The sequence below is a fragment of the Coenobita brevimanus genome, chromosome 6, assembly GCF_032717465.1.
Source record: "Coenobita brevimanus isolate Jiangsu-jjx chromosome 6, ASM3271746v2, whole genome shotgun sequence".
Taxonomy (NCBI): domain Eukaryota; kingdom Metazoa; phylum Arthropoda; class Malacostraca; order Decapoda; family Coenobitidae; genus Coenobita; species Coenobita brevimanus.
This window is the reverse complement of record NC_136959.1, coordinates 49,089,937-49,116,896: the sequence shown is the minus strand read 5'-3', so window position 1 is coordinate 49,116,896 and position 26,960 is coordinate 49,089,937. Positions and strand designations below refer to the sequence as shown.

The 26,960-nt window shown below is 41.6% G+C and overlaps 1 protein-coding gene across 1 annotated transcript in view; it reads right to left on the bottom strand.

Annotated features, from left to right (window-relative positions):
• LOC145401168 (nephrin-like) overlaps positions 1 to 26,960 on the bottom strand; it is a 101,672-nt gene that overhangs the window by 21,582 nt on the left and 53,130 nt on the right. Inside the window, exons 18-22 of the mRNA XM_080273489.1 lie at positions 25,097 to 25,261; positions 18,508 to 18,621; positions 18,145 to 18,289; positions 16,355 to 16,540; positions 7,092 to 7,225 (exon numbers count right to left, since the gene is read on the bottom strand). Of these exons, the coding sequence (XP_080129615.1) occupies positions 7,092 to 7,225; positions 16,355 to 16,540; positions 18,145 to 18,289; positions 18,508 to 18,621; positions 25,097 to 25,261 (744 nt within the window). The remainder of the gene's footprint in view (positions 1 to 7,091; positions 7,226 to 16,354; positions 16,541 to 18,144; positions 18,290 to 18,507; positions 18,622 to 25,096; positions 25,262 to 26,960) is intronic.

Sequence of the window (26,960 nt, the reverse complement as noted above, 5' to 3'; positions counted from 1 at the left end):
ATCCCACCGCACAAAGAAGCAGATAAGAAAATACAAAAATGGTTCAATACAGAATGTAAAAAATCAAAAGAAAGAAGAGATTTGTTGTGGAATAGATACAGTGAAAGGGCGTATAATAATTACAAACAGGCAAGAAACGACTATACAAGAATAAGGAGGGAAGCCCAAAAACAGTTTGAGGAGGATATAATAAATAAAAGTAGTGATCAACCAAAGCTGTTTTACAGCTATATCAGAAGCAAAACCAAAGTAAAAGATATAATACAATCCATCACGGACGAGGGAATCACTTATACACAAGAGAAAGATATCTGTGAAGCACTAAATAAGAATTTCCAATTAGTTTTTACAGAAGAAAAAAATTTTGAGAGGGAATATGTGGAACACGCATGTCCACACATACTACCAGATATACAAATAGTAGAAAAAGTAATACAGGAGGAGTTAAGTAGATTAGACAGAGGAAAAGCAAGTGGTCCTGATGAAATTTCATGTTGGGTGTTACGAGAATGTGCAAAGGAGTTAAGTAAACCATTATTTTTAATTTTCAAGAAATCCTTGAGTCAAGGGAAACTACCTGATATTTGGAAAAAAGCAAATATAGTCCCCTTATTCAAGAAAGGAAATAGACAAAATCCTCTCAACTACCGACCAGTATCACTGACCAGTGTTGTAAGCAAGGTATTAGAAAAACTTATAAGAAAAGCTTGGGTAAATCATCTAGAAGAACACAGTATGATAACAGAAAGACAGTTTGGCTTCAGAAAAGGAAAATCATGTGTTACTAATCTGTTGAGCTACTATGACAGAGTAACAAACACAATACAGGAAAGGGAAGGATGGGTGGACAGTATCTATTTAGATTTCAAGAAAGCTTTTGACACAGTACCACACCAAAGACTTTTATGGAAGCTGTACCATCAAGGAGGAATTCGAGGCAAACTGTTTTGTTGGATGCAAGACTTTCTCATAAAAAGAGAAATGAGGACAGTACTAAGAGGAAACTACTCATCATGGAAAGAAGTGACTAGTGGAGTACCACAGGGTTCGGTGCTGGCACCAATCATGTTTCTAGTGTACATAAATGATATAAACAGTAACACTGGAAATGAGAGCTATCTGAATATGTTTGCAGATGATGCAAAAATACAAAGGAGAATTACTAGCACAGACTCTTGTAGGGAGCTACAAGAAGAATTAAATAAACTTCATGAATGGAGTAATACATGGCACTTGGAATTCAATGTGGACAAGTGTCATGTAATCAAGTTTGGAAAAAGTGGAAAAAGACCTGATTAGGAGTATAAGTTAGGAAATAAAACCCTATACACATCAGAAAGAGAGAAAGACCTAGGTGTGATTATCAATAACAGACTATCTCCGGCTGACCACATCAGCGAGAAGGTACGGAACATGTATACACTGCTTGCAAATATGAGAATAGCATTCACATACATAAATGAAGACATGCTAAGAAGGATAATAACATCATTCATTAGACCAACCCAGGAATATGCATCAATAGTCTGGAGTCCTCATCTCAAAAAGCATATAGACAAGATTGAAAAAGTTCAAAGGGCCGCTACAAGATGGATACCAAGCTTAAGTGACCTAAGCTACGAAGAAAGACTAAATAAACTGAATCTATCAACACTACAGGAGAGAAGGAAAAGAGGTGACATGATAATGCTATATAAGTGCATATCAGGAAAGGAGAAAATAGACATAAATGATTACTTAACATATGGAGAAGCATCAGCAAGAGGACACTGCAAAAAACTGCATAAGAAGAGAGGTGATAAAGACGTAAGAAAATTCAGTTTCCCAAACAGAGCAATTGATCAATGGAATGCACTACCAAATGAAATAGTGTGTGCCAAAACAATTCACAAATTTAAGGATATGTACGATAAACATGGTCTAAGACACGGGACAATACGAGCTTGACTCATTCCTGTAAAGATACAATTAGGTAAGAACAATTAGGTAAGAACACACACATCCGTGGAAACTGTGTTTTGGTACTAGCAATACAGTAGAACACATTTACACACAATAGGCCAGTGGTATGGACCCATCCCTATTGACTATCAAGAACTACTGTGGTTTGCTATTAAACTAAATGGACACGGGGTTATGTTGGTGTTCAACAGTCAGCTAATGGCCTGAGGCCACTTATTTTTCACTCATGCTCCCTTCTCTCTCTCTCCTCTCAACTTTGCTTTCCTCTTTATCACTTCTGTCCATTTCACGTCCCTCCATTTCATTTCACCCTCTCTACTTCAATACTATATACTTCATTTCACTTTCCTCCACATTACTCTCCTCCCCCAAATTCCACTTAACTTCTCTCACCTCAGCTTCCTCCCCTTTTCACTTCACATCATATGCCTCCTCTCCATTCCACGTCTCTCGCCTCCACTTTCTTGCCTTCCACTCCACTTCTCACACCTCCACTTCACGTCCCTCCTCTTGTCTCCACTCCACTTCATGTCTCTCCCTCCAGTTCACCTCCTCTCCTCTACTTCATTCCCCTCTCCCACTTGATTTCTCTCCTCTCCCCTTCACTTCATTCCCTCCACTTCACTTCCCTTTTTTCTACTTCAGTCCCCTCCTTTGCACCTCATTTCTATCCTCTCCCCTTCGCTTCATTTCCGTTCCCTCCACAGCAATTCTCTCCCCTCCACTCCATTTCACTTCCCGCCCTTGGACTCCACTTCTTTCCGCATCCCCTCAATCTGTTCCATTTCCCTCTTCTCCATTGTACTTCTCTTCCACTGTACAGCACTGCCTTCCCCTCCTCCTGTCTTTCCTTCCTCCACATCACACACTTTACTCCCCTCCCCTCCACTTCCCGAAATTTATTTTTTTCTACCTTGCCCGCTATTTATTTATTTTTCCTACCCCGCCCGCAATTTATTTATTTTTTTTCTACCCCGCGTGCTATTTATTTATTTTTATTTTTTACACCGCTTCTCTTCTTCACTCTCCTCTTTTGTTTTCACTATATTCAGTTTCCTACTTAAATACAGCTGCATGACTAACATATCATCCTGCCTTTTTTTCCTGCCGAAGGATTGGGTGACAACTGAGCAGGAGGGCAGTGATGGATCGGACTGTGGGATGCGTCGGACATTGGCGTTCTTGGAAAACACAAAGTCCTCATTGATTTTGGGAGAGCATATGATAACTATGCTTGCAATACTCTGCGTGACCTTCCAAGAGTTGGCCACCAGAGAGTAACAGAAGTGGACGACGGAGACGACCACGCTGATGGGGCTCAGACTTTCTTCCCCCCCCCCCCAAATTATGTGCAATTTTTCAGCTGATTGTCGTAAACCAGACTACCATGAAAGTGTGTGGACTCGCGAACATAATATTTTGTGTGGAGACACCATTAATTCTAGATGTTATAACCGTGCCATAATGATGCGAAACTTTCATGTGCTAGATTTCAATACCTTGGGAAATAATCAAATAGATTCGGGATGGTGCGGCCAGTCAAGATGATGGTTCATCAGTGACTGAACCATTCCTTTGATGATGGGAAGATGTTTCTGTCTGTTCATATAGTATAGTTGTACAATATGTGTATTTTATTAAGATATTGTAGATATATAACTGAGAGAGAGAGATAGAGAGAGATTCATGTAATTCACCGGGTCGGTCAGCATCACGTGATGGTTGTGATTGATCGGCATTTTACCCTTCCAGAAGAGAGCTGAGAGCTCATATAGTCCAATGTAAGGGCAAAGCCTTGACCTTCACACACGCCCACACCCATCCTCTTGCTCCAGGAGGACAGTGACCACCCGCTTTGTCAGTGACACTTTTTGCTTCCCGAGCAAGGCGCGAACCCCCGTCTTAGCAGATGTTAAGCGAGAGCGTTACCACTGCGCCAGCGAGCGGCGTTCGTGTGTGTGTGTGTATATAGGGTAGCTGGTGGCGACCATCTACTCACTTGGTATGGCGCTATTATTCTTTTTCTGTGTCTGTCCTCCTCTTTTCCCATTTCTCCCATCTTTCATGTCACTTTATATTACTCTTCTTTCCTTTTCAGGTGGCTATCCATTGTGTGACAAGCCTAATGGTTTCCTGTAAGCTAGGAAACCATTTTCAGCGGTACATATATATATATATATATATATATATATATATATATATATATATATATATATATATATATATATACAAGTATATGCAGTATATATATATAAAAATATGTTTACGTATACAGTATTATAAATATGTAGGTTTACGATGGAAGAGTTGAGAGGTAGGATGGGAGTGGAGTGGATTAGTGTTGTGATGAGGAGAGGTAGACTGAGATGGTTTGGGCATGTGAGAGGATGGGGGATGATAATTGGGTGCAGAAAGCGAAAAGTGTTAAGGTTAGGGGTGGGGTTGCGAGAGGCGGACCGAAAAAGACCTGGGATGAGGTCATTGAGTGTGACCTCAGGGATAAGGGACTGAATAGGGAAACTGCCACAGATCGAGCAGCATGGAAAGCCGCCATTAGGTGATCAAGGCCGACGCAAGCAAGCATGTTAGAGCCTTCAAAAAAGAACGAACGAATGTATATGCATATATATGTATCCATCTGTCTATCTATCTATTTAGCTATCAATCTGTGTGTGTGTGTGTGTGTGTGTGTGTGTGTATGTGACGTTATGGGTAAGGTACTGTATTATAAACATGCCAGAGAAGTCTTTTTCTGTTCAGTTAGAAAATGACATTGAAGCTTTATTTTTTCAATAATTTACTATAGCCACCAGAAGTGCTTATATGTATTGTAACTTTGTAAGATAATAAGCAAACAAATGTATGTACAGTACAGAAAGGAATACTCCCCAGGGTTTTATTTTCATGAAACTCAGTGTCCTCGAACGAGGACGGAAAGAGGCATCATCAAAAGTTAGTTAAAAGGGAAACTCCAGAGCATGGAACTAGGTGCTTATCGACTACAAGCCGATGGGCGAAGGGCGGCATATGCCCTTCCAAAAAATCCCCCATACAGTAACGCTGGCCATCAATGAACTAATAACAGTCTAAGACTACATGGTCAGCAATATTAAAATATACGTGTTTGTCGCAGTAATAGTTGCTCTGAACTTCACATGTTCAGCCTGTTTTTCTGCAGGGGGTCCACAGGTATGGTTGAAAAATGAGTAACAAGGCATATAAAAGATTGGGAACCGCTGATGCGGACGAGGCAAAGAAAAATCACCACAAACACTTTTGATTTGCTACTGACAGTATTTTTCAGTGAATCAGCGAGGGAAAAACTACAGGAAATGATAATCGATCTGAACACGGTGAACATGGAAGTAGGCTTGAAAATGAATACGATGAAGACAATTATGTTTCAAAGAAATGCTCAGCCCCTTCCACTGAAAACAGGTGACCTACTTTTGGGTATTGATGAAGACATTGAGTATAGCCCTCGTAAGGACAGTTCAGTATAGGCCTAGAAAGGGCAGATACGAGTAATGTGGACAATTCCAGTTCACCAAGCTAAAATGAAGGGAAGCAGAGGACTAGAATAGTTTTGTCAAACCCACTTTTTTATTAATGGAGAGAGAGAGAGAGAGAGAGAGAGAGAGAGAGAGAGAGAGAGAGAGAGAGAGAGAGAGAGAGAGAGAGAGAGAGAGACCTGCAACACGTGTCCCTTCAAAAGAAAGCTGACCCAGAAGGCAAGATCAAAATCCTTTAATTTTGAGATGCTTGGACAGATTGAGTTTAGAAGACTAGAGATCATAGGCATAGGAAAAGCCAGACTGAAAAGGAGAGTTCCAGAGTTTACTAGTCGCTTACAGGAAGGACAGAGTATCAATAAATCCTTGCAGTAAAGAGCTGGACAGAAAATGAGTACTATAGTTTTTTGGCCAAAGCAGTGATTATTCCTTGGACAAGTGACGCCAAACAATATAAACGGCCTCCTTTCACTTTTCACCATACAGTACTTAGCAGCTGGTGAAATAATTGAAAATATTCGCTGCATGGAATTATTTGTCACAGTCTTATGATATCAGTGCTATAAATTAACCGAAGTTCATTTAGTTGTTCACTAGCAATGTATGGATGTGGCGAGGGATGTGGTGGTCTGTTTGGCTGTGGTGAAGGGTGAGGCAGTGTGTGGTTGTTGTGGAGAGGGTGGCAGTGTGTGGCTGTAGTGAAGGGTGTGACAATGTGAGGTTATGGTGGAGGTGATATGGCGTTGTATGGCTGTGGCGGAGGTGGTGTCAGTGCGGAGGTGGTGTCAGTGCGTAGCTGTGATTGGGTGGGTGGGTGTGTGTCTAGCTGTGGTGGAGGGGGTGACAATGTGTGGCTGTGGTGGAGGTGGTGACAATGTGTGTGTGTGTGTGTGTGTGTGTGTGTGTGTGTGTGTGTGTGTGTGTAGCTGTGGTGGAAGGGATGACAGTGTGTGGCTGTGATTGAGAACGTGAGTGTGTGTAGCTGTGGTGAAGGGGGTGAGCGTATGTGACTGGTTTAGGGGATGGCAGAGTATGACTGTGGTGTAGGGGGTGGCTGTGGTTGTGGAGATGGCAAAGTGTGTGTGTGTGTGTGTGTGTGTGTGTGTGTGGTAGAGGGAGGTGGCAGTTTGTTCCATATTCATAAATGCCTTAGATCATTCCTTCTCTCACTCTGTCGTCACTGTCGCCATCCTGCAAACAGTTAGTCCACACATCACCTACTTCTCTGAAATCCACTGTATTCAACACTGTCCATGAAAGTAAAATATATTAATGGCAAATGTCAGTGAAAATAATGAACGTGAAGTGAATGAAGTCTCAATCCTCTGAATCAGCTAAGGTTTGGTTTTGTTTGTTTTGGTTGCCTCCTGGCGGATTAGATATAGCTTTGACCAACTCCTTCAGTACTAGAGCTCAGTAAAATTATCCAGTAAATTCGTCAGGTGGTAGTGTGATTAAAATGAAAAAGGTGTCATTGAAGTGCAAGGATTAATATGGATCAAATATACCCTTAATACCTGTTCAATTGTTTTTCTGTTAGGGACACCATTCACCAATGGGTAAATTGATATAGCCTATTATTACACTTGAGTGGGTTGTAGGCTGTGAAGTGCTTACCTTACGGGTGGATATAGGTATGACCCTGCTAAGTGGTGCACGAGCTTGATGATGGTGATGGTGGTGGATCTCAGGACTTGAGCTGGAAGTGTTGACGTGAGTGGTCACCGAAGTGGTTTTGGTTGAGCCGCTTGCTGTGGAAAATTTCAATTTTAAGTCGGTATAAAGTTAAATAAACTCCGAAATTAGACTTGATGGATGGTGCACACTAAGGATCGTGAAGATTTTGGTAGGGGAGAGAGGGGATGTTTGGACAAGGATATTTGGGGTACTGATGGTGCCGACTGTACAAGCAATGTGCAATATTCTGACAACACCATAGCTGTCTCATGGCACTGCTTTTCCATATGAGATTATGTGTTTTTCTTCTATTCCTCTGTAATTTTATTGCTATTGTATGGCTATGTTTTTGTAGATATACACATAATTTTTCACAGACTGGCGATATTGAAGTGTGATGCATTACATAATATTGTTTTGTGTCTCGTGAGTTCTTATCAGCCTTATGACAGTATGACTGAAAACTCCTTCTATATTGGTTGGTTGTTTCTAACAGGCATACATAATTTCTTCCTATGATTTGCAGTAGGTTCGTACAAAAGGTATTTCGTACGCAAGTAGTTTGAGTAGTTTCGTACAAGAAACTGCAGTTCGAACGCGAACTTTCTTTATAGATTAATTTCTAACTGTAATAATTTCGGCATACTTTATGAAGTTTGAGTAAGAAGATATCATGCTTAAATTTCTCTTAGTTAAAGGAACTAAGCTTAAAACGACTTGGAGCGAAGTGAATCTTTTTTTTTTTTTTTTTTTTTTTTCCACGATAACTGAAGCATATGAGCATATTCACCCAGCTTCAGGTATACAGTAATAATCACATGCAGGTGCACGAAGCTCCGTTATATCTCACATTTACCATCACTTTCTTTTTCTCAAAGTACATGGCTTACTTTTCATATTCTAGCACTGCAACAGACGTTTTTCTTGCAAGTTCAGTTACCAGATACAAGTCAATAGTTCTCGTAGCTAAAAATATATATATGACGGAAGCTCATCAAGCCCATGCTCAGGCCGTCAGAAAGGATGATCATTTATGCCAAGATGCCCTACAGTGACACTTGTGAACTACAGAAACACCGGTTGTGATGACACATGTCAAGGATCACACGCAGAAAACTAATGAACGTGCAGCGTGGGTAATGCCATCACTTGAGATGCCGACCTGATGTGATGCCTTCCACTAGCCAAGACAAGGTCGTATCATCCCTTTCTACATCAGCTGTGGAGCCTACAGAATCAACATTCTTATTTCCAGCATTTGGGAATCAGAAATGACCTGTCAAGCCTATGAGGCCTGTGATCAGGGGTTCACTTTACTCATCACCAGTTCCGTAAGAGTTATCAGATGCTGAAGCCGTGCAGAGGAAGAGTGCCTTGTTCTGAACATAAATTGATCTCATCGTAGAGGAAAATCAATACAGAAATCCAGGTTCACCTGTGAACGTTGAAGGCTGGTAAGAAAGGAAAACAAGCATGCTGACTTCTTGAAGCCTGCCAGTGCTTCATCCCTGTCTGAAGAACAACTTGCCATGCTGGAAAACAACTTTTGTTGTCATATCAGCACGATATGGAAGTGTTCTGTCGAATTTTTTATGACGTTTATGACCCTTTTCACCACCTCCTGTTAGATCCCAGTTATATATACTTGTATTAGCCTAACACAGAAATTAACCTGGATAAATATAAATTACTGCTTTATGTTTTTTATTTGTATCATTTTTTGTTACCTGAAACGACTGCCATGATTAAGTGATTTTGGATAGGGGAATCTGGGGGACACTTAACCCTGCCAGAAACCCCATTTCTATGGTTACCACCCAGCGTAGTAAATGGTTTCCTGGGTACAGGAAACTATTTGGTTTGTCACTCAGTATAGAGATCATATGGCATCTCTACACTGAGTGAGTGGATGATGGGCAAATTTGGGCTGTGTGGGCATTGCTATTCCTCACCTTGCCCTAGGGTGGGAATGGAGGTCCGGATGATGATGATCATTTTTTGTGTCAATTGGGAGCCTACAAATAATATGCAGTGTTGTTGTTGTTTTTGTCATTGCCTTCATCTGGACGTGAAACCGTTGGATTACAGGCTGCAGTTGCCCCGTTCTGTCGTCCACCATCCTCCTTTCGGGGGACAGGAAGGGAGTTGAGGGCCGTTATACTGGTGCCACCGCATGAAGGTGTTTCTCTCCAGCACCAGCATGCAATACACAATATTGACAGAATTTTTTTTAAAAACCAAACGATGTGTGTACGAAACAGCTCTGGATCTGTGCACGAGGAACTAGAAAAATCTAGTTATGAATCAACTTCAGTACGAAACCTCACATAACCACCTCTATTTGTGCAGTTAGCATGCTGCTTGTCCTAAATATCCCTCTACTTACTTGATTAGATTTAACTGATGTTACTACTAATTAAATTAGATATAACAATTATAAATTACTGCAGTAGTCTAAAGATCGCATTTATTACGTTATGTTACAAATTCCAAGCCCAATCTGTTTACATAGATAACACGAGTATAATTAATATTATTCAGAACAAAAAGAGAATTCAGGACAGAAAGGACAGTATAGGTTTGGCGTCATTCAAATAAAGTTAGTTAACAAGAAGGATATATATATCTATATATATATATATATATATATATATATATATATATATATATATATATATATATATATCATCCAAAGAGACTGATGGAGGCACCCAACGGGAAAGGGTTATCCCTCTCTGCGACCATTACAGGCGAGCTATGGGGGTCGGGGAGGCTCATCTCAAACCTAAACAGGTTGAAGCTAAATGCCATAAAGACAACGATACCTCTCGTAGATTCCCAAGATTTCTAAGGAGGATGATAATCGCCGTGACGTCATACGAACTGCCGAAGAGAGCTACTTTATGTTTTTGTGCTCAGGAGGGAAGGAGCAGGAGGAATGTAGTTTATTGGGGCAAGACAGTAAAACGACGGATATTTCCAACTTTTGGGGGCATGAGAGAAAAAGGAGTCTGGTCTTTCTAAAACCTGCTTGTCTTCTCGCTACCTTCATCGGTACAGACAAGTGTAAGGAAGGTTCATAGAGACACACAGTGGAAATGCCTTAGGTGAACTTTAAAAGATCTCGGCATTCTGGTCCCACACAAGAAACGAAAATTTTGGATCTTCCCAACTGCACGTCATCAGTACAAGACAAGTCAGTGCTCAAAAGCTTTGTTCCCACAACACACACACACACACACACACACTAGGATCAATGTAACTACTTCTTCTGCAACATTTAATTTCTGCTCGACGCTTTCAATGCGTCGGGCTAAGTTACGTTGATTTTCATTGATATTTCTAAGTAGCTGTCCGAATGTTGGTGTATTTGGTAACGTTCCGTTCCTTCCTGGGAATATCTACAGACCAATCTGAGGGCGGGAGGAGCGACTCATTATATAGCAGGCGCCGACATGTGTTAACATGTGACTGGTAGGTCAGGAGCGTGTGATGGAAGGTGTGTGGCCATCTCACTGGTGGAATGAGTTACCCCTCGGATGTCTGTGATCTTCTGCATCTTGGAATGATTTGTAAACCGTCTACGCGTGAGCTGATTGCAGGTTTCAGTTCGGAAATGTAAAAAAAATATAAAATGTTTCCAGAAACATGAGTATTTTTTTTTTTCCCCGGTCAATTATTTCAGCATCATTATCGAGGTGCTGACGGGTGACGGAGGTATTACGACTAGTTCTGTACTTTTTTTTTTTTTTTTTTATCGATCCGTTTTGTAGGTGACACGTGAGACACATTGACAGTTTAGTCCTCCTCATTCCTACGAAGCTATGTGGCCCACAGTCCTCACTTGTGCATGTAAGTCTGTAGATGACGTGGGATTCTTGCATGGGTGTACTTTTCACGGAAGGGAGGTTCTTGAGTAGTAAATGGAAAGTTTTGCAGGTCTTGTAGTATGTGATTTGCTCGATGCTTTGTTAGGATCTGTGCATTTGAGATTTTTATGAATGATATTTCTCATTATTCTCTCGTCTGTTTTATATTCTGTAGATGTTAATTTCGGTAGTACAAAGTGATTTATTCGTTACTGAGAGAAGGGGCGCTGTAACTTGAGTTCCAATTGTTAATTGCATTCTTCATTACGTATTCCACGTCGCTGTTCCGATATAGATTGTTGACGAGACTGTACGTCTTTCCAACTCTGAACATTGCTTCATGAGGAACAGTGGGTGAAGGCAGTGGATGATTTTACGAAGATTGCAGTTGCGAATCCAGAGTCGTGGGCGGTCACTAGGACATCCAGGAAGGGACAGCGGCCTTGAGTAGACTCTTTGAAAGTGATATTTATGCCGGAGGTGTCGATGAGGCGCTGTATGAGGATCAGAAGTTCTCGTATATCCTGTACTCCAATGAAAATGTCGTCGACATAGCGGCAGTAGATTGAAGGACGGTTGTTTGACCTTGATTGTACCCATAAATAGTTTGCAAAGACGTCTCCTAGAGGACTGACCATGACAACACCAACTATGTGGCGATACATCTTTCCACGGAGGTAGACGATGGGGGGATTTTTAGCACAAAATTCAAACGGTTCGGAGGCAGGTTTCCCTCGAGGGGCGTAGTTTCTTCACACCTATATACTCGGTCGAAGATGAATTGTGTCGCTTTGTCCACGGGTACATTGGTAAAAATGCTTTCGACGTCCAAAGATGTGATACTATGGTCTTCTGCAGGCGGTGCATCCATCAGAATCTCGAGAAACTGGCTAGCTGTCAGGCAGTAATCGGTAGGGTGTGAGTATTTCATTCAATTTCTTTGCTATAGAGTAGGGAGCAATCGGGATCTGCGAAATGATCGGGAGATGGGGGGTAACCTGGCTTGTGCGTCTTGACGTTGTTAAACGCACAGCCATGGGAATATTCACCTCTCAGTTCAGAGAAGTGGAGGCCTTTTGTAGTGCCGTTGATAGCTTTAATACATATACATATACATATACATACATACATGCATATATATATATATATATATATATATATATATATATATATATATATATATATATATATATATATATATATATATATATATATATATATATATATATATATATATATATATATATATATATATGTGTGTGTGTGTGTGTGTGTGTGTGTGTGTATATACTAGTGGACCTGTCCAGTTTCACCGGGCATCTTTGCAGTGGGGCCCTACGATGTTGTAGGAAAAATCGACCTATATTTCAGAGTTAACGGCTTTCAGTTATTTTTGCCTAAAAACCTTTCCCATGATACCAGAAGTGTGTACAGTACAAATAATTTCAGCTTGACATCTCCGTTGGCTCCCGAGATATGCGCGTTCATTTGAACTTTATATATATACTGTGTGTATATATATATATATATATATATATATATATATATATATATATATATATATATATATATATACACACACACACACACACGCACGCACGCAAGGAAGAAGGAACCAAAGGCTAGGAGCGAGCAAGATTGTTCCCTCCAAGAGAAAAGCAACAACAGAACGCTAAATTAAAGATTCGTTTGCTTGGAGATGCCTGGACACACTGCGACTAAAAGACGGGAGGTCCTAGGCAGTAGGAAATACAGACAGTGGAAGACAGTTCCAGAACTGGCCTGTTGCAGACAAGAAGGACTGGGAGTACTATTAGGGAGCTGGACAGAAAAGAGATTAGAGTTTGCTGCTAGACGGGTGCTACACGCCCGCCATAGTGGTGGAGGAATGCAAACAGACAGTTCAGAGGAGCAGTGACCGTTGAAGTAGCTATAGAAAGAGATAAAGATGCAACCATGCTGAGAAGAGACCGAAGCTGAAGAGAATCAGTAAGTGGAGGAGACTTAATGAGGCAAAAAGCCTTTGACTCCACCTTGTTGGGAAGGGCTGTATGTGGGTAGCCTCCCCACACATGAGAGTTGTACTCTACACAGGGGCGAAAAAAAACCCTGTATAAAATCAACAACTGTGCAGGGGTAAATGAAGGCCTGGAGTCGGCTTAGCACACCTAATCTATTGGAAGCATATTTTACAAGAGGGGTAAAATGATCTTTCCAAGATAAATTATGAGAAAATGTAGCCCCAAGTATGTTCAAAGATGATGCAGGATTGGTTTGGATACTGTTAAAAATTAGAAGATAGTCTTGTGGACGATTTTGACCGGTCGAAAAATATAAGAACTGAGTTTCTGATGCGTCAAAAACAGGAATACTTTTATCTCAGTCAGAGATTTGAGCCAAGTCCGACATTAAGTGTGTCATAGCCTCATCCCTTGTGTGCTGAAGTGCTGAGATAGGGGCTGCAAGAAGCGAAAGGATAGATGAAGGGTGGAGTCATTAGCATATGAGTGAATATGGTTAGATGTACTGGATGTATAGCTTACGTCATTGATGAACAGAAGGAAGAGATTTGGTGATAGGACAGAACTCTGAGGAATACCACTATTTATTGCTCTGAGAGAAGAACGGTGACCGTCTACCACAGCAGTTATAGAACGACCAGAAAGGAAGCTAAAGATGAAGGCACAGATAGAAGGACAGACACCTTAAGAGGACTTTTTGGAAATAAAAGATTTATGCCAGACTCGATCGAAAGCCTTTGAGATGTCAAGTGCAATGGCAAAGCTTTCGCCAAAGTCCCGAAAGAAAGATGACCAGGAATCTGAAAGGTTGGTGAGAAGATCGCCAGCGGAACGAGATGTGTGACATGGTAAGACAAGCAGGGGTTTTCTGATCGGACCTCTTCATGGCATGAGATTTCTCACTAGGCGATCGGGGTCTCTGAAGGCTTTGCAGTAACGTCGGCGGTCGTCAGATTTTCCGAGACTGACCACTCCTGCGTGGGGATCCCTGTCCCAAAACATTCTGAAGGCACAGCTACTTCAAGAGGAGTTGATGACAGTGAATGCTGATAACAAAAGCTGGTGATAGGACTTGGTAGCTTGTGATAAGATTGGGTGTTTGTTGGCAGTGTTGACTGGCAATGACTCCTGTCAAAGGCTGCTGCTGCATTGCAAAGGCTTCCCTTGACCCATTGGTGTTGAGCGGATTGGAATTGATGAACCTCTAAAAAAATGGATTCTTGGGCAGATGAAGTATATTCAGACTCCAAAACCGAGTTTCTCATCGTAAGGGCGAGAACGAAGTTAGCTAGGGATGCCGGTGATGATCCATGTAATGTCAGGGCTCTGTGCTTATGATTTCTGTAATAAATCACCAAGAAAGCTTTTCCGTCTTCTTCCATCGATTCCTGAAGAACCTGGCTTCTGTTGCACTGGGACAACGAGGTGAGGGAAAACTGCTAAGCACTTCAAGCCAGCCTACACACAGCTTACAGTTTCAGGATCAAACTGGTACATAAAAAGATCGGTATTCACAGTTTTTCACGAACACAACTGGTCCGCTCTGTAATGTCCTCCCCAACCTGTCTTTCCCTTTTCTTATGGCTTCTAGTATTTCAAACACAATATGTTCAGCCGTATTGAAATGAAGCGATATGGATAATGGTTTTCTTGTTTTCACTATTGTTGGTAAGAAACAATTTGTGCAAGCTTCCGGACTTTGCTTCTCTTTCTTTCTTTCATTTTTTTTTAAAATTTAGAAAGGACTAAAAGTTAAGCATTTCAGAGCACATATTCGGCAGAATATCATAAGTTAATAATCTTCCAAAACGAAAAGTAAGCAGTTAGCCAGCCAGATCATGGTGGGAAGATTCCAAACCTTCCGAACAATGCTTTCTCAAAAATACATATACTCATAATGTCAGTGAGGAAAGAATGAGTTCCCTACAGCCATAAATATACAGCCACCATACAAGATGAAAAAAAAAAAAAAAAAAAAGACTGAAGAACAATAAATTAGTAAAACTCATGGCTCAGTGGTCTGAGCCTATATTAAACAAATCATCACACCACGAAGGAGTTGTGTCATCTTTTGATCCATCTGGCAGTTAGTTGGTCTACCAGAGCTGGAATGGGTGGAAGGCGCCAAGCTTTCACGTGCCAGGTGAAACCACAAGAGATTTATTTTCTCTGGTGCACGGAGGAGTTCGGACACGATACTGCTGGAGAGATTCTCCGGGACAGTGAAAGGCATCACGTTCTCTTTAGGTAAAATACTGGAAGTTCTGATTTCTTTGTTGCAAAGTTAGCCCTGTATCTAAGTCCTTGGCTTGCTGAATAGTGCCTTCCTATCCAGTTGTGCTTATTAGTAAATGCAAGTGGCTACTGAAGAATCTTCCTAAGGGTCATAACACAGCCAATTAGGTTTCTCTAACTTTAGCAAAAAAAAAAAAAAAAGCCTTTTTAGGCATAACAAAGTACACAATAAAGTTGGTAATTCACAACTAAAGGTAAACTTGAGAACTTTTTATAACCTGAAGGGAAAGGTACACTAGGTGCAGTCGTAGAACCTGTTACAGCTCAGTCAAGTTTTTATCACCTTCAGTTGGACTACTCATTTTATATTTTAACCCTGCTGCCTTTCGACGATTTTATTAAACTTAGGAAAGCTCTCTTGTACTGAGTAGGTTAATGAAGACCATCTCTATCCTATTAAGTTTGGAAAGCACCTGTTGAGTAATATCTTCAGGAGACAATACTAAATAAATATTGCGTCCTCCGGCAGAAGAGGTTAAGCAGTGTATACTTGCTTTGTCCCTGTCATGAAATGCAGTCCGCCAGTTCGAAGTTAATGTAATATTTTTACAGCCCTGCAAGCCAGCCATAAATTTCCTATGCGTATTTCGCTGAATGGTCCATTCTATATCAGTGCTAACATAAGTCACCTTTTACTTAGTGATGTTGGCCGAAGGTCAGCATTACATAGTGATGCTGCTATTTATTGCATTATTAACTATTGTGTAAATGTTTTGTAGATTAAAGATTATTTTAATCGGGAACACGTTAAATCTATCAATATAGGTACTCATACTTTATCTGCCATCTCTATTCATTACTTTTTTGAACAAACGGGTTGAGACATGAGGAAACTTTTTTTTTTTTTTTTTTACATGAATGTAAATATCATTTCTGTCTAAATTACTTTACGAGCGTTGAAGAGCCCCCTCATTTACAGTTCCAACTTTGGCATGCGTGTCTAAGATTGCCGACCCTTCCTCAGAGTAGACTCTAGATCTGTGGATTATCCAGCTTTACAAACACCTTGCCTACTCACATTTAATGGAACTTCTCTTTTTTCTAAAATGGCGCAGGAGACAAGTAGCAACAATGATGTTGAGAGCCAGCAGAGCTATAGCTGCCAACACGATGACAAGGAACAGCAAACTGGTCACGTGGCTGCTTCCCTCACCACTGTTAATTCCACCGCTGCCACCATCGCTGCTGCCAACACCACCACCACCTGTAACACATCCGTTGCCACAAGTACCGTGCGTTGTTGTTCTATGATGTTGTGCGGTCTACCTATATACTTTATTGTATCCTTTTTAGCAGAATATTATTAATTACGGACCTCAGTCGAAATTCAGTAAACTGTGGAAACCTTTTGCGGTTATCCTAAGGCAATGTGGGTACCAAATTGTCGTAATTCATCATTGCTGTTATACAGAATCAACATCCTTGCACAGTGCCAATCATGTTTCATGTTTCATTTTGAATTAAAAAAGAAATTATTATTATTAAAACTTCCCACAACCCTGTGGAAAGTTTTCTTCTTCTTCTATTTTTTTTTTTTTTTTTAACTGCGATATTTCAAAGGTTATTTGGCCTAGAGCCTTCAAACTTGGTCAGCTTAGTCGGGCAGCTCTCTGCTTCTTTTGGCCAAACATGGTGGTAATCCGTCAACCGGATCTCCGAATATTATCGCGAACACAGAAAAGTGAGTCAGCCACGTTATCTCAAGAATGGTTTAAGCTAGGAAGTTGAAATTTTACTACTGTATAGCCTTAAGGCGGAAAGGAGTATGGTTACAATCGGTTGTAGAAAATTTGGGATAGCATGGGGTAAAAAATCGGGACATTTCCTGGTATTCCGGATGTCACCTAATTTTCCATGAAGGTGTAAAGCTGGAGGTACCAAACTTGGTAGACTTATAAACTAATGACCTAAGGTTAGACGCACAGGATCAGTGACCTTGAACACAATGTCCCTTTATAGCTCGGCTTCTAGTAGGCAATGGCTGTGGGAAGTTTTTCTTTATCAAATTTGTCCTTGGGCAGTTTTACGATGTTTTAATTATTATTATTATTATTATTATTATTATTAATATTTTGCCTGAAGTTAATTAAACTCTTGCCATGCATCACTGAAATCTATACTGGACCAATGCGTGTCTTGGATGGTTCGACTTTTCTGATATATGTTCACCCAGCCTTAGAGAGATACTCATTTCCCTGACTGTACTTAGAAATACAACAGTACTGAAGTTGTGTCATGAGATAAGCCTACACTCTTAAGTATTTTTTCGTCCATATTTTCACTAACTTACAGTAATATGAAAAGCCGGCATACTGAGAAATTTGATTAGTCTCATTATTTTATTCAACTGAGGGTGGCACATTTACTCAAAAGAGTTAAAATGCAGTTGAGGGGTTTTGCACTGTGATTGGTAAAACACTAATTTCCCTCATGACTGTAATTACCACAAGAGGAACTATTTCCCCATTAGCAGCCGGAACAGACTAGAGGCCAGATTTCCTAACAGGCCCACTTCAATAACTACTCGTAACTTGGGTTCATTTATACTGTAACGATGTGGAGCCCGTACTAGTCAGGACGTTGATTCAATAAACTTACGATCAAATCCCTGTCGTAGCCAAGATTTGTTTTTATAGGGCGGACAATGAAAGCAGAGAGCAGAGTCTTGCCATGTCTCTCGTTTGTCCTGCTAAATGAGCTCTAGGTTACGAGATGAAGATGGTCATAAGTTTGTTAGTGAATATGGCCCTTGTGGTGTACTGTACATGGTGACCTTTCTGTATTTTTCTTCTCCTGTGCCAGCCTTACCGAGTGAAGTGAAGGTGAGGGCAGGTATGGCATAGTCTGAATTGCCATGGGAGTTGGTGGCCTGAGTGGTGATGGAGTATTCCTGTCCTGGCTGCAGCCCTTCCACTGTTACTTGAGTCTTGTTGCCTTCCATCACATCCTCATACTGTGGTGCGAAGAAGCAACAGCACATCAGCATAAAAGGGGATGCAAGAAACATCAAAATTTATAAGAATATTTTTACATGTTTACTATGTTACTAAAGGAATGTTACAAAGTAACAGTTTTATCACAGGTTTATCAGGTGTTCCAGACTTTTTTCCTTTTTATTCTTTTCTTCTTTTTTTTTTTTTTAAAGGTGAACACAGAAGTTTGCAAACTGACCTGATAATCTAGGGTTCCTGTGGCTCTGTACTTGACAGTGTAGCCCTCAGGTCGACCTCCGGCACTGTTTGCTGCCCAGCCCAGTGTTACAGTTACGTTGGTCACCTTTATAACCTGCTAGCCAGCCAACAAATGAAAGTTAGTTAAAATGATTATATTCACAGTCATAGTGAGGTCTTCGCTGTCAGTGTGTCACCCTGACTGGATGGAGGCTGGGGAACACATCTTAGGCCCTATCAAATCCTGGAAGACTAAAGCAATGGATGGAATTGATTCCAAAAGCCTTAATATGACAAAGAAAAAAAGCTTCTTTCTCAGGAAGCTACAGAACATCTACTTTCTCGCAAAATGCAGATATGTTGTTGTGTACGTGTTGTAAGACGTGACAGGTGCTGGAGAGGTGGTGGTACCAATAAAACCACTGTCCAGTTATGCAAACGTCCCTCAGCTATAGCCTACGAAAGGAGGATGGTGGATTGCAGGACAAGGGTAGTTTAAGCCTGCAGGCCACCGAGTTCACGTTCAGATGAGCCTGGAACTACAACAACAGGAGCAAAAAGGACCGATTCTTCAGCAAACCATTGTCGGTGGTATCATGTTCCTGAATCCCCTTTCATTTCTCCTCTTCTCAGCGTCTTTCTCCTCATGATGACTGTTTTTCTCATGCGCGTGAGTTATAGTAAAAGGTCGTATTCATTTCTCTTCTGACTTTTTGGTGACTAATCTTATATTATGATCTTTTTGATTAATTAATTGATGATGAAAATTATCTGAAAACGCCATGGCAAAGTGGTGCTCTTCCAGTTCATTGCCCCTTGAGTGTTCAGTACGTATACACTGGTTGGTACCGGTATGTTTATTCCTTTTTGTCTGTCATTTAGAATTAACTATATTATTCATCATATTATTCATAGTAATTTATCACAGGGTTCTCAAATGATTTTGAGCTTCTTTCAGGTGTTTATATATGTATATACTGTATATATATATATATATATATATATATATACATATATATATATATATATATATATATATATATATATATATATATATATATATATATATATATATATATATATACCAACTCTAACGTATGGAAGTGAAGCTTGGACATTGTTGGAAGGACACAAGTCAAGAGTGAGAGCAGTGGAAATGAGTTATTTAAGAGGAGCCTGTGGAGTCACGTGGAGAGACAGGCTGACGAATGAGGATATAAAGGAGCGTTGTGGTGTGGATGTGGATGTGATAGGAAGCGTTATGAGGAACACACTGAGGTGGTTTGGCCATGTGGAGAGGATGGAGGGCGAAAGACTGACGAAGAGAGTGTATGTGAGTGAGGTGGAGGGGGGAAGAGGGAGGGGGAGGCCGAGGATGAGATGGAGGGATGGGGTGGAGAGGTATATGAGAGAAGGGGGTGTGAGTTGGGAGCAGGGCAGTGAAATGGTGGGGGACAGGGCGACTTGGAGGCGATTTGTTTGTGGCCACCCCAAACGGGATTGAGGCGTCTGGCAATAGATAGATAGATAGATAGATAAAATTATATTCTCGCCTCTGTGTGTGTGTGTGTGTGTGTGTGTGTGTGTGTGATTATGAGATTTTGGAGAAAACACCAAATGTTGGCCTGCCAACTATTTATCTGGTAGACAAGCACTTGTTACATTTCAGGATCACGAACACGAAATTTCCCTAAAGGAGTTCCACAGGACTCCGTTTTCTCACCCACACTCATCAGCCTATACATTCATGCTATCCGCACATCCAGCCACCCTGCCTCATGTGCAGATGACACGACCATAACAACCACACATCACACTGGAGACACAGCTTGCACGTTTCAGCAACATTACCTCAACACACTGCTACAGATTTGGGTTGAGGACAACCTGCTGAAGATCGCCCCAGCCAATTCCACCTCTGGCACCGTGAAATGGTAACAACGCCAGGGAGGGGTATGGATTCATTCGGCGCCAGGACACCGGCACCGATGTATTCTTGCACCGCCTGGGGATCGATTGCACCAATTCACGGGGCCGGAAACGCCCGTTACGAGAGGGCGAGGCTGTCGTGTTTGACCTCCTACAGGCACCGAAGGGTCCTGAGGCTATACACGTTGAGGCTATACACGTTACTGGACCGAGAGGTGCAGCTGTGCAGGGCTCTGCTCATGCACGGCGGCGCCCCTCGGCTCGGAATCGTGAGCCCAAGGATCCCCGGTGCTCTGGGGAGATTGACACGATAGTCACCATATGTATCGCGACTGCACGAGCATTTTGCGGCGGTGACAAGTCGGCGATGCTCGTTCTTCTCCCACAGATATTTGAGAAGAACGGGCTTCCGCGAATTGTCATCCCGCAGTGCTTTGCCCGAGATACACATGCTGCCCCTCGTCAGGAGCGTCGCGCCCTTAAGCTGCAGCCTCCCAAACCCCGCACAACACCGCGGAAAAGGCTGCAGCTCGACGCTCCCTTAAACAGGGCAACTGCTGCCACCACCATCACCGCCACTGCACCGCCCACCGAGCCTACACAGCCAGATCCAGCCGAAGATTCCCGCCTCTCGCCGTCAGTAGCTGAGGAAAGGGCTCCTTCTCCCGTCCCTTCCATCGACCGGGAAGAAGAGGACCTCCTGCTCTCGACTCCACCACCTGCTACTGACGGCCAGCCTAAGAAGAAGAGGAAAAAGAAGGGCAAGAAAGGCAGGCTTCCACCACCACCTGACGAGATGGAGATCGAACATCCTGTGTCTCCACCGCCTCCTGCAGAGATTGCTACGTCATGCTCTCCTCCTTCCACGTCCATGAGCAGAGAGGAAATTCAAAACATAGTCAAGGCGGCCTTTAACCCTGACATATTTTTAGGCCGTCTAAAACAAACGGACCCACATCTATTTTTTCAACTCACCAGCCCCTGCAGTTCCTCGTAGAGGCTGCTCCACGTTTACTTTTAGAAAACTCTGGCGGGCTCTCCACTCTGAGCCCGGGTCCATATTAATTATAGATGGACGAATCTATACCACCACCCTGCACCACCACACTCATCATCAGCAGTAAGCATGAGCACAGGTACTCCCCCACACCACACTTGTACGTATGCCAAACACACCCTCCACTAAGACCCTTGAAGTAACATATGGCCACTGGCAGCACCAAAACAAATCCCACAGCTCACTTACACTCTGAAATTAAAGTCCTCCCTGTCAGATACTACCTTGATATGAGGGGCACAAAATTCTACGCGGCAGCGTGTTTTAATAAACAACACCTTTTTCATCATATAACAGAGACACACAACACAACTAGGCACATAAAATAATTACAACACAAACATCATCAACCCTCATACAAAGATGTTCCACCTCTAGACATTCCAACACAAGCAACGAAAAATAAAATATATATATATATTCTCACTTCACACGTAGGGCAATACAACATCTCGATCACAACATCATACTACTAGCCCCCCCACTCCCCCCACGACATCCACCCATCAGAGGTGTCCTTAAACGGAGATGATCAAGTTCACCTAGCCAGACTTAGAGCAGAACGTCACCCAGCCCTCCTCAGCTGCCTGCTTTTATATATATATATATATATATATATATACTCGTGTGGGTGTGGGTGGGTGGGTGGTTAGATTACCGACTCCAAGTTAGAGGTGCCTAATAAATCACAACATGACAATCATCATGACAATCAGGTAAAATAAGTCTGCGACTCCGGTGTCATTAATGATTCTCGTTATCACAAGGGTTTTAACAGTTTTTTTCTTGGGTTGTACCTGCCGCTCCTGTAGCTGCTTACACTGAGCTGTTAATGGTAATATTACGTACAGAGAAAATCTTGCGTTCATCTTTGATCAGTCTTTTAAAACCTGTCATCTTGTGATGGTTTGATTTTACTAGGAAATGGAGGCGTTGTTTCCTTGCCCAAAGCTAACTAAGTCACTGTCTTCTGTTATAACTGCAATCTTCCCCCTTCTTTTCTGCAAGTCTGCTTAAAACAGGAGGAGGAAGGGGTTTTGTCATTCCGGCTTTTTCATTCCAGCTCCAAAGAGAGACTGCAGACAGACAATTATTTTTTGTGTGTGTGAAGTAAAATATTCCCATTTCTGTCATTATGCACAAGGGAGCTCCATGCAGTTTGCTAAAGTTTAAACTTCCTGTAAATAAGTCTCATTTGTCAATATCTGGTTTAACGAGTCAGCTGCACCCTTTGCCTCAGCCTTTCAGGGTCTGTGAGGTGTTCCCCAGCTGCCATTCAGTCTCGGTGGCTGAAGGAGGTTTCACCTCCGTTGACTGGATTTTCAGTCCCTCCATCATGAAAAAAAAAAAAAAAAAAAAAATGGGCTTCGTAGAAATGTTATAGTTTTCAGTATATATTTAAATTCTTCATCCTCTTAAGACACTGCAGGATATTAGTTTATTGTAGTTGTTAAAAGCCAGACGCTACATATGTCTGGTATAAAAAAGGACAACGATCACTTTTAATAGCTACACCCTCCCCTACAGTATTCTAAGGGGCAAGAAATCATTAATCACTGGTTAAACACTTACAGAACATCCCTCTTGCCTACAGACCATCCCAGTACAAATAACTACCCAGTGCTCTGCCCTGCCCCTCTGTGTTGTGTTTGTGGCTATTCAGACAAGACGCAGTTACACATTCGATTAGTGCTCTTGTTTTGAGTATTTCTGTGTACTTGTATGTAACTATGTATTTAAGAATGTAGTGCTTTGCCTGCTCCTTTGTGTCGTATGTATGGCTGTACCAGTATGACGCAAATATGTGCGGTCGACAAGTACTCTTGTGCTGTATAGTACAATTCTCTGTATATATGTATGTGCGAGCATGTATGCATGTATGTACGTACTTCTACATGTATGTATGTATGTATGTATGTATGCGTACCCCCACCTCCCAACACCCCTCTCATAAGGCCTGGACCCCATCCTTCAAAATGGTAGAGTGACTCTGAGTGAATGACACAGTGACATACACTGTACTGTATTCGGCCGACCTTTTGGATGCAGCAAAAAGAATAATGTGTATGCTGTAAAAGATTTCATCTCTTCCAGACTACAGCAAGTGGACAGCGATCCGTGCTTACTTTGTTGTCGTTGTTGTTGTTAAATCTGTCGAGATGGTTGTGTCTTTGGCTGGGCTCGTTTGTCTGTCTGGTTTTAGCAACATTATGGAAAATTATTGGATGGAACTGCACCAAACTTGGAATAATGTTTGTAGCCCATCAGGGGAACAAGTGATCCAATTTGGAGATAAAAGTGAAATTTCAAGGTTATTAACACATGAAAGGGGATATGGTGGTGCCTTTGTGGAGCTAAAAGCTCTCTGATAGCACTTGTTGTTGTTCTTCTTCTTGAAGATAGCTGGGATTTAAGTCTTTAACACAGTGATCGTCTTCTCAGAGGGTATTGCCGCTGCCCTGTTCAACGCAATAAGAGAGAGAGAGAGAGAGAGAGAGAGAGAGAGAGAGAGAGAGAGAGAGAGAGAGAGAGAGAATAATCAATGTGTTATTACGTTCTATAGCCATGTGCAGAATCCTAGTTACAGTTGGTCAGTTATTTTTGAGAAAGTGAATGCTCATAGAGAGGTTCAAACAAAACGCGGTTATGGTGGGCGGAGGAGAATGGGCAGGACGAGTTGGGGTGGTTAAAAAGTGCTGGGGGGGGGGGGCAGGCCCGTGAAGACAGGCGTTTATGAGAATTCTCCCTATAAATTCTGTGTATAAAAGGCAGACAAAATGTGACGCGCTGATAAGTGTGGGCGGGACGGGCTTGATCGGTGGAGCAGGATGGGGTGTGACGATCACTGTGGATCGGCTCTGTTAATGGAATGACCGGTGCAAGCTTAATCCCTTGACTAAGATGATTATTCTGTATTTTGTTCCAGCATCACCAAACGATTATATTCATTTTACGAGATGCTTTCGGAAGTGAACGGGTTACCAGTAAATATAACCTTTGTTTCACTATCAGGGCTCTACCTACAGTAGTTAAATAACACTATCTGGTGGTAAGAAGTGTAAACTTTGAAAAAGTGTCACTGCATAGAAGGGGTTAAATCAAAACTTTTTCCAAGCAGAACGAGGACAACAGTAAGAATGTAAGCTCGTGCCGCTCTCTTACTGTATACTTGGCTTCTTACTGTGCAGGTAGGCCTATATTCTGGTGTGTTCCAATGTCGGACAACAAACTCTTTATATAATCAAACTTTAAGATGTGTTTGATCAATTATTTATTAGTATTGTAAAAGAATAGAAACGTCCTATATTACCCTCTTTGAGGTGTAGGGGTCTGATGGTAGAAAACCGTAGTACAGTATATTTAAAAGTAGATGACCAGCCTACTTCCCGTGATGGCATTACATGATCGAATAACTTCCAGTCACCGCTGGGGAATCGACTTTTTTTTTTTTTCCAAGGCCGTTACGCCGACTAGGATGTTCCAGCCACTAGATCACCCATTTTTTTTTTTTTTTAATTTTTAGACTAGACATATATTGCGATAGAGTTCTTTTGCACCTCAGTAATGGCGTCTATGTATCAATCAGCATTGGAGATCGCCTTACCGTAAGATCAGTAGGAGGGAGGGGTCGTGATGGCGGTCTAAGGACGATTTTAGTGGAGTCTGAGCCGAGGTTGTTTGTGGCTGAACAGTAGTATGCACGATAGTCTGCAGGGGTCACATCAACCACCTCCAGCACAGACACCCACGAAGCAACACCATCCACGCACTGGAAACAGTCAAGTAATGCATCATTCCACCATATAATATTTTGTACTACTGTTACTTAATATTTCATGAGGTACAGTAAGACTTCACTATATCATCCTAACTGAGGGAATACACAATTAAATATAAGAAACTATGATGACCAATGTTTCATTACGTTAGAAAATTGTAGATGAATATGTTATCTTGTTTAATTCCAGGGTTCACTGACACTGAAGAGGGACAGACAGTTTATTTTCTATGTAAATGACACAAGGACAGGTGGTCAGACAGCATACAGACGTTGGAAGGGAAGGGTTGATGTTAAGTTACTTCTTAGCAATGGGAGGATGCATTTAAAAAACACACACGCCTGTTCAAATGTAGTCAGGAATAAGGAGGTGGCATTTTAAGTTACCATCACCAAGATACACACGTAGGCTATCATGTCCACTGTATTTTTTTTTTCTTCTTAGATTCGTGGTAAGTCTGTACGTCCATGGAAATAATAAAATATACTGTACAGTACGTTACTGCTAAGAGCAGTGGTCTTTATGGAACTTTTTTCTCAATTTTTGTATCCCGTACCAAGACCTTTCCATTAATTTTACATTCTCTTCTTTCTTTCCCCCCTTCCTTTCAGATAATTCTATCGCTGTCATGTCAGATAAATCAGCTCTTTTTTCAGTACTTTGCCTTTCCTCTGGACAATTTTGTTGTTGTTCCTCCATCTTCTCCCTCGTTGACTTTTTTCATGCCTTACATTTAAATATTTTCCCAAGACAAATGCTCTCTGCTTTCTCTGGCGTGGATTGTAATAAGACTAATGGGTCTCATAGCATCCGCCATGTTGTTCTGAAGAGCTGTGTACTGACATCCTACCTAAGCAAGCTCTTCATCTTTGTCTGTCGCCTAACACATCTCCTTTTTGCTGGAAACATTGCTGTCATTCAGTCTTTTCCAAAGAGAATGACTACTCTCGGTTTCTCTGTTATCGTTCTATTGCTTTAATTTTTCTGTTATCAGAGTCTAACAATCAATCCCCTACCAGAAGATTTTGAAGCACCTGTCTTCTCGTAAATTTCTTCCAGATCATCGTAATGGGTCCTTTGTGGACTGCACCCCAGGAAAAGTAATTACATTATACTTCCAGGCTCCCAAGCATTTCTTTTTTCCGGGTTCCAGTGAAGTAATTGCTGTTGCACAAGACATACCATAGAACTGAGTTTGGTACAAAATTATATTTCAAAACTGTTCTCAGACGGATTCAATCCTTTCATCTGTGTCTCCATCTCAAGTTCCCTTTCTGATTGCTGTATAGCTGCTGTGGCGCACAACCATTGTTATTCATATAAAGATATCAACGGCTCATTGTTCTGTTCTTTTATCAACTTTTTTTTAAGTAGTTGATCAGTAGTTTTCTAAGTTATATTTCTAGTCCAATCCACTCTGATGCTGATGACTCCATCCATCAAGCAATCCTTTTTGCCTTATCAAGAGCCTGGGGCCAGGGTACTCACTCCAGGCATATTGTGGCGAAAGTGATCAGTTGCTCTCCTTTGAGTGGTATTATGTGAACAATTACCCTCCAATATCCGCTGGACTAAACCTTGATCGACCATCCACTCGGAGTGTCTTAACGCACTAGACCATCGTATTCCCATTTATTTTTTATTTATGTGCTTTCCTGGGATACAAGAAACCGCTTGGCTTGTTACTCA